Raw genomic sequence first — 11,640 nt, 5'->3', positions numbered from 1 at the left:
GTGTAGACGTGTTCATTCGGACGTGCTCATTCCTTTATTATAAGGAAGGACGATCTTTATTATAATGACAGTCTCTGACTCAAAATTCATAAAAAAAACCTGTTAAGGTAGGTATGCATAAATAATATAAATAAAACTTAAGCTTTGAACAGAAGGAAGCTGGTTATCTGACCCTTCAGCGTTTTCTCCGGGGTGGAGGCGTGAGGAGAGCAGAGGGAGGGGGACGCGGCGAGTTGGCAGCTCAGCGCCCCCGGAAAGTTGCGGGACTCGGCGGCGCCAGCGAGACTCACCTCGCGGTGGGGGCTCGGGAAGCGCTGCCCGGAGCAGGGGCCCCCGCAGGGCGCTCCGCGGGGGCACAGTCGGGGCTCCCCGCCCGGGAGCGGCGCTAGGACCCAGGCGCCCGCCGGCCTCCGCGCGCGTCTGGGGAGTAAAGGCGCCGAGGGTCGGGCTCGCGCTCGCAGTCCCTCGCGGCCTCCGGCACCGCCAAGTGGGCGGGGGGCGCCGGCTGCGGGGGGCGCCGGCCGTGGGGTCCCCGGCCGTGGCGTCCCCGGCCCCGTGCCCTCTCCGCGGGGCGCAGCGCGAGGCCGTCCGCCGCCAGCATGGACCGGCCGAGGGGCCAGAAGGTGAGTCCCCCGCGCGGGCTCGACGCGTCCCGCGGGCGCAGCGCCCGGCACCGTTCGGGGGCCGCCCCCTCTTCCCTGGGCACCCCGCGCAGAGCGGACCCCAAGGCGCCCAGCCCCTCTCTTCCCCTTCCAAACGTCCCGCCGCGGGAGACTTCTTCTTTTCGTGCGCCCCTGCCCCCACCCCGCCTGCAGTTCTGCGTGTCCTGGTGCCCGGCTCCTTCCTTCGTCTCCAGGGAGAAAGGTCCTCGAGGGTCAGGTGGAGTGGTTTGCTCGTTCCGAGCAGTAATTACGGTAGTAGTGGCGGCCCGCGCGCAGCTGTCGTCGGGTTCGCGCGGCGCCGTCACCTGCGGCAGCTCAGGCTCGGCCACGTCGGGTCGGCGCGCCTGGCTGCGGTCGCCCCCGGTACCCGCGCTCCTTCTGCCGAGGCCCCGCGGCCCTCCGCGTGCTGCCACCGTCCGGCGCTCGGGGCGCCCAGGAGCGCGAGCCCGGGGCACGCTCCAGCCTCGGCGCCCCGCGGTCCTGGGCACCCAGCGCACGCCGCGCTCAGCTCCTGGGGACCGTCTGCGGGCCGCGTGGGCGTCGCGTCCGAGGGGGCTGGTACGGCCGGCCCCGCCACTCTGACTCGGGGCCTGCTGGTCCCCAGGACTACTGCTTGTCCGACGCTTGGACCGGCCTCCCTGAACACTTAGTTAAGGGGAATTGAAGCTCCAGCAGGTCTCTTTGTACCCTCAAGACTAGTCGCGCCCATCCACTCCGCTTCTGATTCAGTCTGACATCAGCTTGCGGTCTACGGGCTGGCAGGCTCTGAAAAATGCCCCTGCCGGCCAGAGCTGCCAGTGGCCGGGGCTGCAGGGCCACCTGTGGTGAGGTCCGACCCTGAGGCCTTTGGCTCTCCCCCCCCCCCGCCCCCACAGTAGCAGAACTTGAAGTTAAAACGTAACTGGTGGTGCTGATGCTAACCTAGAAGAGAGACGTCCTCTCAACTGGGTTGGGAGATAATCAGCGAAAACCTTGACATAGGAACCCTGGGGAAGGCACTCGGCAGAGGACCCGCCTTCTAGAATTTTATGATCTGCCCGGCTTGCATTGCCAGTTCTGCGAGCTGCTCCTCTGACCTTGAATGAGCTATTTTAACATTGCAGAGGCTTGGTTTCCAAGAACAAAAAAGGGGAGAATGATAATTTGCCAGCAATGGAAGAAGACATGGATTGGGAAAGAGGGGCTGTTTTTCAGCTCTGCGCTGCTGATAAAACTACATGACTTTGGGCAAGCCACGCACCTGCCTGATCTCAACCTCCACTCCTTTTTGAGATTCTGGGGTCCTCTCTGGCAGTGGTTTGCCAAGCTCAGACAGCCTGTGGCAGGCTCACTGGTTCTTTGCAGTCTTACTTGTACTTGGTTGCAAAGAGCAGACACCGGCTGGGATACTGGGTCAGAACCGTGGGTGAATTAAATTTCACTCTAAGACCCACGCACATCTTTCAGGTTTAAGGTCCGTGGAACTGGGCTTAGAAGCCTGACCAGTTCATTTAATACTGAGAAGGCATCGGGAAGGTCCTCAAATAGAAAGTCCTGTTTAAGTTCTGAGTGTGGCCACTTAACTGTGGAAGGAAAGAGCTGGCCCTCACCATAAGCGCCTGCCGCAGGCCTGAGTGGAGGAGAAGCCCCAAATGGACACGTAATTAGGGGAGCACTGAACCTACTACATATCTCATGCAGCACCCCCAGGTTATACCTGATTAAAAGAATGAGGTTAGTATTAACTTCTCAGGAAAGTAGTTTATCAGTTTGATAGGGAAATAATGAAATTGTCTCTAGAAGCTATGTTAAACATTGGAATGTCAGATCTTGCTAGAGCTTATTGGGGTAAGCACTGTTTAAAATGTAACCCTGTTTTTTCATTTAATTGCAGGAAGGAAAATAAGTTGTGTGGCTGAGGATGGTTTCTTACTAATTTTTTAAAGAGCTGAAAAAGCAGAAGTAAATACAACACAAGCCACAAGAGACCCTGTTTTATTTCATAAGCACTTACTCTGTTCCAGGCATTGTGCTGAGCACTTTACGTACACAGTCTCATGTAATCCTAGCAGCACCTTCCCAAGAAGCTGTTATAATTTCTTTTAGTTTTACAGATGTGGGAACTGAAGCTTCTTGGCTGACATCACGTAGCTGGTAGGCTCTGGGTGAGCTAGCTGCATTTATTTACAGTGATCTGAGCAGTATGCAAGGGAGGGAGTACAGACATGCCTACTAAGTGTCAGGCAGTTTACACCCTCAGTGCATAGAGATGAAATCAGGCACTTTACACCCTCAGTGCATAGAGATGAAATCAGGCACTTTACACCCTCAGTGCATAGAGATGAAATCTTTAATGAGTGGTAATTTTCCTTTCTTTTTCTACTTATGCTATCTCACTTTTATCACTTAATATGACTTGGGAATTTTTCCATGAAAGCAGGGAGATTAACCTCTGTCTTTTTTGTACTATGTAGATTTGAGTGCAGATGGATGAGCCATAATTTGCGTAACCAGTTCCCTGTGAGTGGAAATTTGAATTATTTCTGGGTTTTCACAATCAAATAGAGTGCCGCTACTACAGTGGATCTTCTTATTTGTATATTTCGCCACACCTATTCAGATATTTCTAGTAGATCAATTCCTAGAGGTGGAATTGCGGGATTGAGATTTGATATAAACTTCTAAATACATACTGCCTTTCCTAAAAGAAATATAATTCCTGCTTTGGGTCCAGCTCTTTCTTTACCATATTTTTGGACTTGTGGTAAATCGCTTCATCTGAATGGGCCATGGGCGTGTTGTCTGCAAACTGGGGGCCATAGGACTTGTTGGTTGCCAAGGTCTTTACCAGTTGTAAGAGTCTCCAAATCGGTGAAATTAGAGGCTCAACAAATGTTGTTGCCAATGTTTCATCTTTTTTTTTTTTTTAAACCTGCAAAAATGCAGTTGAAAATGGTTTCACCTAATATCCCAAGAACTCCTGAAATGTGACAACTGTTTTTGGTACTGTGGCTTTTCTGGGGCCGATTTGTGTGCTATGTGGGGCTAGGCTATACTGCTGACACAAATTAGCAGTATAGCTTTTATTTAAGCTACTGAGGTTAAATAAAAAGTAGCTTAAATAAAAAGGCTTAATACTCTCACATTGCATGTCTGAAGTAGACTGTGCTCCACACAATCGCTCGGCCAGCCAGTCGAAGCCCTGCTCTTCCATTTTGTTACTTGACCATCTCAAGACATGTGTTCTCTGTGGTCCCGCGTAGGGGAGCAGGCAGGCAGAGGAGAGTTTCTTTCACTTACAGCCTGTTTTAGTCTGCCAAAGCTGCCAGAATGCCACACACCAGAGATGGATTGCCTTTTAATAAAAGGGGATTTATTTACTTAAAGTATAGATCTTCAGAGGAAAGGCAGCTAACTTTCACCTGAGGTTCTCTCTTACACAGGAAGACACGGGGTGATCTCTGCTGGCCTTCTCTCCAGGCCTCTGGGTTCTAATAGCTTTCCCTGGGGTGACTCCTTTCTGCATCTCCAAAGGCCTGGGCTGAGATGAGGTGTGCTGAGCTGCTTGGCTGTGCTGCACTGAGCTCTCTCATTTAAACACCAGCCAGTTAAATCAGAATCATTCATTGCAGCAGGCACGCCTCCTAGCCGACTGCAGATGTAATCAGAGACAGATGAGCTTCACATGCCATTTGCTCGTGTCCATAGCAACAGAACTAGGCACCTTCACCTGGCCAAGCCGACACCTGAACCTGACTACCACATAGCCCATGGGCCAGAACTAATCCTGTGGGCTTGCCCTGTGCATAGAGACTGAGAAATGCTATCTTCCCCTAAGAGATAAATGGTTTGATAAATACACAGCGTTGTCTCTGTCCCATGGCACAATTTGAGGTGTCGTCACTGTTTTAAGGTTAGGTGGTCAGCATGTTTCTGAAGCCTTACTGTAGAGTTGTGCCTCCCTTTGACTCACACCCATCTCTGCGCCTCCCCTTCTCCACTACCTAACAAAAAAGTATAATTTCCAGAAATTCAGAGGGACCCATCGTCACCCCTTGGACTGTCGCGTGAGGCAGGGTGGCCGTGTGGGAGGGGTGTGGACCCGGAAGCCTGGGTTCTAGGCCCAGCTTCCCCCTTGCCCACAGCATCTCCTCATCTGTAAAATGGGAACAGTAAATACCCCATAGGTCATTGTGCCAGTTAAATGCGTTAAAGTATATAAAGTGCTTGTATATAAACAAACTAGGGGGTCAAAAATGGTGACTAGGACTATTCCTAGCTTCGGAAGCTTCCAGCTCCTTCGGGCGGAGCGTGTGGCCGCCCCGGAGTGCCCCAGGTCCCAGCCCACAGGGGGCTCTGCGTCAGGAGCTCACCACAGCTGCCATGGCACGCCTGGCTGGGGGGCAAGGATCCCTTAATATGAGAGTAATTGCCTCACCACTTTATAACTCCCACAGCTTTACAACATTAAAGCCCTAGAATCACAGTGAGAAAAGGCATACTAGAGACTGTCCCCTTAGAAAGAGGAACTCAATTACAGCTGGGCCAGCTAGGGCTGGCTGAGTTGAGTGATGTGCAAAAACAGCATGCCAGTTCTTCTGAGATGCACCCTCTCTTTCCTCCTGCATTTGGGGGACCCTGAAATTAGTCTGTGTCTTGAAGCCAGTGATGCCTGCGAGCTCAGGAGCAATGCATGCAGGTCCGGGACCTTCCCCACAGACCTAGGCCTGCCCAAGAAGGTGCCGCCGACTGGCCTTCTCCTGGCAACTCTTCCTTGGATGTAAGGAGTTGAGGTGCATGTGGGCTGCTCTCTACCTGGAGCAGGTGCTCTGTCTCCATGACGGTGAGACCTCTGATCGGTGGGGCTGCACCTGGGCTGTAAGGACTTCCAGTTGTCATGTGAACCTTGGGCCTCTGTGGCTGGAGCAGTAGGAAACCAGACAGTGGCCTGTCTGGGGTGGGGGAGGCAGCCCCACACGCCACGCCCCATCCTGCCAAGGCCTCGTACCCCTTGAGGGCGGGGGTCGGCCAGGGCTCTGCTGTCAGGGGCGGTTGCTGGGCCTTCCTGCGAGACGGCAGATGCTGTGCAAGCGGTGTATCCTGTCCTGGGCCCCAGCATGAAGCAGCGCGGCGTTGAATCAGAGCCGTTTGTGTCTTGGGAGTTGGATGAGCAGTCTGAAGCTGAGACTGCTGGAGGTCGGGCAGCATCCCACAACTGCTGTGAGCCAGGCCCTGATGGCATGCAGAGTCACTGCCTGTGCCTGCCCATTGACTGGCACAGCGTTGCGTGCTCCAACATTTCAGTCAAGGGAAGTACGTGGTTGATACCGTGTGTGCTGAGTTTAATTGCTGATTGAGATGGCATCAAAAGAGTTACGCTGTGATCTTTCATTGAAAAGAAAAAGTATATTGTTTTCGTGGAGAGCCAAGAAAATAGAGCTTGGGATATAAATTTGATATTGATGATGCAAATATTTGTCATGGGGGGAATGGCACAATTTCAGTTTTGTTTTGTTTGTTTGTTTGCAAAGCATCAGCCAAGTGCTTTTAAGAAAGTAAAGATACCTACAAGTAGATAAAACTAGACTTAGGTTTTGTTATTGAGATATGTGCAAAAGGATTACCTGTCATATGTCCAGTGACCACTCTGAAGGCAGGAAAAATTGCCTTTTCCCTCTCATGCAAAGCAGTTGGAGAGGCTAGTGGGGCCAGTTCTTGTATCTTGCCCGACTGTCAGCAGGGCATAGGTTAATGGCCAGCATGCCTCTTCTTTCTGCATAAAGTAAAGGTATTTCACGTCATCAATATTGACTTGGATTAATGGAATGTGGCCCAGGTGGCAAAGAGGGGCTGGGACTGAGACCCCTGTCTCTCAAGCAGTTCTTCCCTTCCTCACACCCAGGTTCGCATTCCTGAGTCTAGGGTCTGACCCCGGCTTTCAGATTGGTGACCTAGGACACTTGCCCGACCCCAGGAGGGGGCCCTTCTGAGGAATGAGGCGCCTGGGTACAAAATGTAAGGATCCGCTTAGATGGCGGGTTAGCATCTGAGAGCAGATGCTCCTTAGATTCTGCACCCTAGATGGCTTGCTTGCCTTGTCTAGTCCCAGCCCCAGGTTTGTTTTTCCCTGGAAAATTAAGTATATTCATCTGAGGCAAAAAAAAATGGATGTAAAAGCAACCATCTAACACATGTGGCCAGCCAAAATCCTCCCTTGTAAATATTACTTCTCTGGAGTGAGATATATGGAAAGTAATACCAAGTCAGTGGTTGAGATATTAATAAGAAAGCATGTGATCTAATAAATGTATTAACACTCTATGAGTTTTTATTCTTTTTTATGTATTAATTAAAAAATTAACAAACCAAATAAAACATCAACATATATAATCAGTAATTCACAATATCATCACTTAGTTGCATATTCATCATTTCTTAGAACATTTGCATTAATTCAGAAAAAGAAATAAAAAGACAATAGAAAAAGAAAATGAACACAGAAAAGAAAACAAAGATTATACCTACCATACCCCTTACCCCTCGCTTTCATTGATCACTAACATTTCAAACTAAATTTATTTTAACATTTGTTCCCCCTATTATTTATTTTTATTTCATATGTTCTACTCATTTGTTGACAAGGTAGATAAAAGGAGCATCAGACACAAGGTTTTCACAATCACACGGTCACATTGTGAAAGCTGTATCATTATTCAATCATCATCAAGAAACATGGCTACTGGAACACAGCTCTACATTTTCAGGCAGTTCCCTCCAGCCTCTCCATTACATCTTGAATAACAAGGTGATATCTACTTAGTGTGTAAGAATAACCTCCAGGATATTTTTAAATATCATTTTTAAATGATCATTGTACACACGTTAGAAGGCCATGGCTAACTAAATAATAGGAAAAATGAATGATTTCCCTAAATGTTTAAGATCTGTCTTCTAGTTCCATTTTGTATTTTTTAAAAAAGAAAATCGAAGACTATCCCTGTGGTGATGGAATGGAATATGAAGAGGATAATTCAGTTCCTCAGGCAACTTTCATCGACTGCGTCTGTTTTGAAATCTGCACAAGAGACTCTCCTGGTAACCTCAGAACGCTTTAGAAAGCTGAGACGTTCTAGATCCTGCTCTAGCTGGTGATGGAATAATGTTGAGAAAATTGAGATAAACAATATTGATGAAGAGTTTGCTATGATCATTGCAGAAGGGAGAAATCAGCAGGAAGGTGGGAGCAAGAGAAGGTAGTGGAGGGAGAAGAAGGGAGGCTTCTTGGAGAACAGAGAGCAGTGTGTCCCAACCCTTCTGCCTCACAGCACGCAGGAGTCAATAATAATGTGGTTTGGGGCACGACAGTCGGTGGACACGGTTCTCTGTCTGCCCCAGGGGCCTGAGGGGGCTGAAGAATCAATCAGTATGTGTCATTCTGTACAAGTCGTTGAGGAAGCCCTGGTGTAAACAATACCTCTCAGGAGGAGTGTCAATTGGCCACTGGCCTCAATCATCCACATGGCCTCTTGCCTTGGCCTTCCTGTCCCTTCCCCAGGCCCTGCGCCGTCTGCGGGGATGTTTTCCACCCGTGTCCCAGGTGAGATCTGGAGGTCGGTGAGAGCTGAGAGCAGCAGAAGAGGATGTCAGCCGCCAAGGAAAGTCACCTCTCCCCTCTGATTCCCCCTTTGTAAATAGAGCAGGTTTCTGTTACTCAGGCAACAAGTAAATTACTGAGCATTTAACATGGGCCAAGGTTTCTCTGCACTTGGGACTCACCTTCTAGCATAGGGAACAAGCAAAGGAGAAAAAGAAGGGAGGAGGTCAGGAGGGGAGGGAGGCAAGGAGGCAGGAAGGCAAGGAGAAAGAAAGGGAGGAAAAGAGGAAGGACGGCAGTAGGCTCTAGGGGTAAAATAAAGCAGAGAAGGGTGATAAGGATTCCAGTGGATAGGGAGGGGGCTGATGCTGATTAAATAGGGTAGTCAGAGAAGGCCTCTCTGATAAGGCAGCTTTTGAGGAGAGAACTGAAGGAAGAGGGTGTGAACCATAAGACTGGGAAAGAGATTTCGAAGCAGGGGGAGTAGCAGGTGCAAAGGTCCTGTAGTAGAAGCCTGCCTGTGTGTTCAGGTTGCAACAGGGAGGCCAGTGTGGCCGAAGAGGGTGAGCAAACAGAGGGAGGCAGGGCCTGAGACCAGAGAGGTCATGGAAGGCCAGAATATTTAGGCCCCGTTGGCTGCTGTATAGACTGAGCCACATATGGAGCCATTGGAGGGTTGGGAGCAAAGGATCTGACTTAAGGAGCGGGGGCACTCTGGCTGCTATGTTGAGAGTATCTGAGAGGAGCCTGGATGAAGCAGGAGACCCTCTAGGAGGCCACTGCAACAACCCAGATGAGAGGTGGTAGTGATTTAGGCTAAGATGGTAGCAGTGAAGATGAAAAAGAGTCAGATTCTGAATCTGCTTTGAAAATGGAGTCAATGGAATTTGTAGACCAATGGGACATGGGGTAAGAAAAAGTCTCTAGGATGACATTAGAATTTCTCTAAGGTTCTTCCTACATGACCACAAATTTTCGTCATCATCTGTTTGTTGCATTTGCCACCAGGCCCCTGTCTTTTGCTCATTTACTTCTGGTTTCTTCTCTGTGAGTTGACTTTGATGAACTGCGTTGATTTCAGTGGCAACCAGATCAGGCCTGGTTCTTGAATCCTACTATCCATTTTGTCTTCTCTGGAAGGGAAGATCGTCAAGGGAGCTCTGAGGTCAACTCTTGACTACAATAGCACCTCTTCTCAACATGCCACCCACCCCTGGAAGTCTTTTCTCATAACCAACCTTTGAGCGCCCCTAAGATAGCTTTAAAGGAGAAGAGTGGATTTGTTAACTGAAATTATTGTGCTAAATAAATGAACCATTATCAGTGGAATGATGACGACCAATGGAATCACTGATTGCAGACATGTACTTGATAAATGAGATGATGGCATTTCTTGCTCCCACCAACTCTTTGCTTGAAAAACTTCATACATACAGAGAAGTTGAAAGAAAGTTTCAGTGACCATCTTATGCCTTCTACCCATATTCTTTCTCTTGACTTTACTTTTCCTGGTAACTCCCACCTGCTTCTCAGCCTCACTTGTAATAAATCTCTTTGGAAAAAGAATTATTTATGCTTGCTATCTCCAACCCCTTTTCTCTGTCTCTCTTTAACTCACTAAAGTCAGGCTTTCTCTTACCACTGCACAGAAGCTGCTTTTTCCAGGGTCTCCAATGACCTCCACATTGCTAAACTCAGCAGTACTCCCAGTTCTCACCTTACTTGACCTGTCAGTAGCATTTGACACAGATGATGACCTCCTCCTCCTTGACACACTTTTTTTTACTTGGCTTCTGGGATGTCACACTCTTCCCCTTAAAGAGGTGGGTGCATGGATTGGCCCACTTTGTGTCACAGGAGCGAAGACAGAGGATTTGGAAATAAATATAGGCAGGTTCATAGATGTAGTGGTGGGGGATGAGGAAGTCTTTTCTTGCTGTTATTTTCCCAGTAAAATAAGAAGCATTGTTGTGGTTTCAGAGGGATAAAGAGAAGGTTGTAAAAGGGAAGTGATTTTTTGTTTGTTTTTAAGTTGGAAGAAGTAGAACTGTATTTGTGTGCTGTAGACAATGATCAGTAGAGGGGGTGTGGTGAGTGAAGGAGAGTAGGGGAGAGAGGAGGGATGCAGGGATTGGACTGAAATAGGAAAACAGGTCATTTGTTGAAACAAGCAGCAAGACGGAGTATGTGGATGCAGTGCTAGTGGGAGTGGAGGTCTGTGGAAGTTAGCTTATGATTGTATTCAAAACAGATAAACTAAAGGAGTATTCATTCTTATTCTCAATATATATTTTGGCCTATAAAGGGAGCTAGAAAGAGAATGAGAGAGACAAGAGGTAGGCCATAAACTGAGGCTAAGGTTAGGTGCCAGTGCCAAGTGAGGCTCAATGAGAAGCCAGGAGAAAACACTTCTTTCCCTAAAATCTGATCTGACACACGATTGGGGTGAGATGGAGGTGCACCTGTCATCTTCCCTTCACTTGGTCCCAGCAATGTCTGTCTGGTATCAATGATTGCCTTTGTAGGACTAAATGTTGTCTTCCCCTCATCACTTTGGGTCCAGTGTGAACTGGTTGTCTGATCTGCTGGCCAAGGCCCTCTGAAGAATTAAAACAACTGCTGGTCTCTCAACACACCTTCTAGGAAAAACTTTAACTGGCTAAAGGAAAATAAGCCCAAGAATAATGTAATTAGTAAGGGGTGATGTATTTATTATCTTCTTATCTTGGCACTCAGGGTAAATGCTGAAAGTTAAAAAAAAAACTTTTTGAGGTATATGTTATGTACAATAAACATACCCTTTTACTTTGATGAATTTTGTCAAAGAGACGTATAACCACATATCACCCATGCAATCACCACCATCATCTAGTTAGAACAAGTCTAACACTCTGTCCCTTTGCCATGCCCTAGTCAACCCCTGCCCCTGCAGTAGGCGTGAAGTAGACACTGGCCTTTCTATTCTGGTAGACTGGACCAGGGACTAGTAGATGTAGCCTTTTGTGTCTGGCTTCTTTTACTCGGTATAACCATTTTGAGTTCATCTGTGTTTCCATGTGTATCAGTAGTTTGTTTATTTTTTACCATTGAGTAATATCCTCTTGTATTGAGGTACCACAATTCGTTTATTTATTCACCTGGTTAATGAATATTTTGGGTTGTTTTGGATTTGATTAGTATGAAAGAAGTTGCTTTGAACATCCATGGACAAGTCTTTGGACATATATTTGAATTTCCTTTGGGCAAATACCTAGAAGTGAAACTGCAGGGTTGCATGACAGGCATATGCTTAACTAACAAGAAGCTGCCAGACTGTGTTCCAAAACTGGGTGTCATGGTTAGGGACAGGTGTCAACTCGGCCAAGTTGTGGTAGCCGTTTATCTGATTGGGCAAGTACTGGCCTG

At 48.2% G+C, this 11,640-nt stretch overlaps 1 protein-coding gene across 2 annotated transcripts in view; it reads left to right on the top strand.

The window, feature by feature from the left end:
• The first annotated feature begins 592 nt into the window (after window positions 1-592).
• PDE8B (phosphodiesterase 8B) overlaps window positions 593-11,640 on the top strand; it is a 303,711-nt gene continuing 292,663 nt past the window's right edge. The window contains exon 1 of one of the 2 annotated variants that reach the window (XM_077139368.1): window positions 593-623. In XM_077139368.1, coding sequence (XP_076995483.1) covers window positions 600-623 — 24 coding nt within the window. In that variant the 5' untranslated portion in view covers window positions 593-599. The remainder of the gene's footprint in view (window positions 624-11,640) is intronic. The other variant, XM_077139372.1, reaches the window with a different exon arrangement.

This window comes from Tamandua tetradactyla, chromosome 21 (genome assembly GCF_023851605.1).
Source record: "Tamandua tetradactyla isolate mTamTet1 chromosome 21, mTamTet1.pri, whole genome shotgun sequence".
In the NCBI taxonomy this organism is placed as follows: domain Eukaryota; kingdom Metazoa; phylum Chordata; class Mammalia; order Pilosa; family Myrmecophagidae; genus Tamandua; species Tamandua tetradactyla.
The sequence above is the reverse complement of the archived record's forward strand: the minus strand, read 5'-3'. Positions and strand labels throughout refer to the sequence as shown.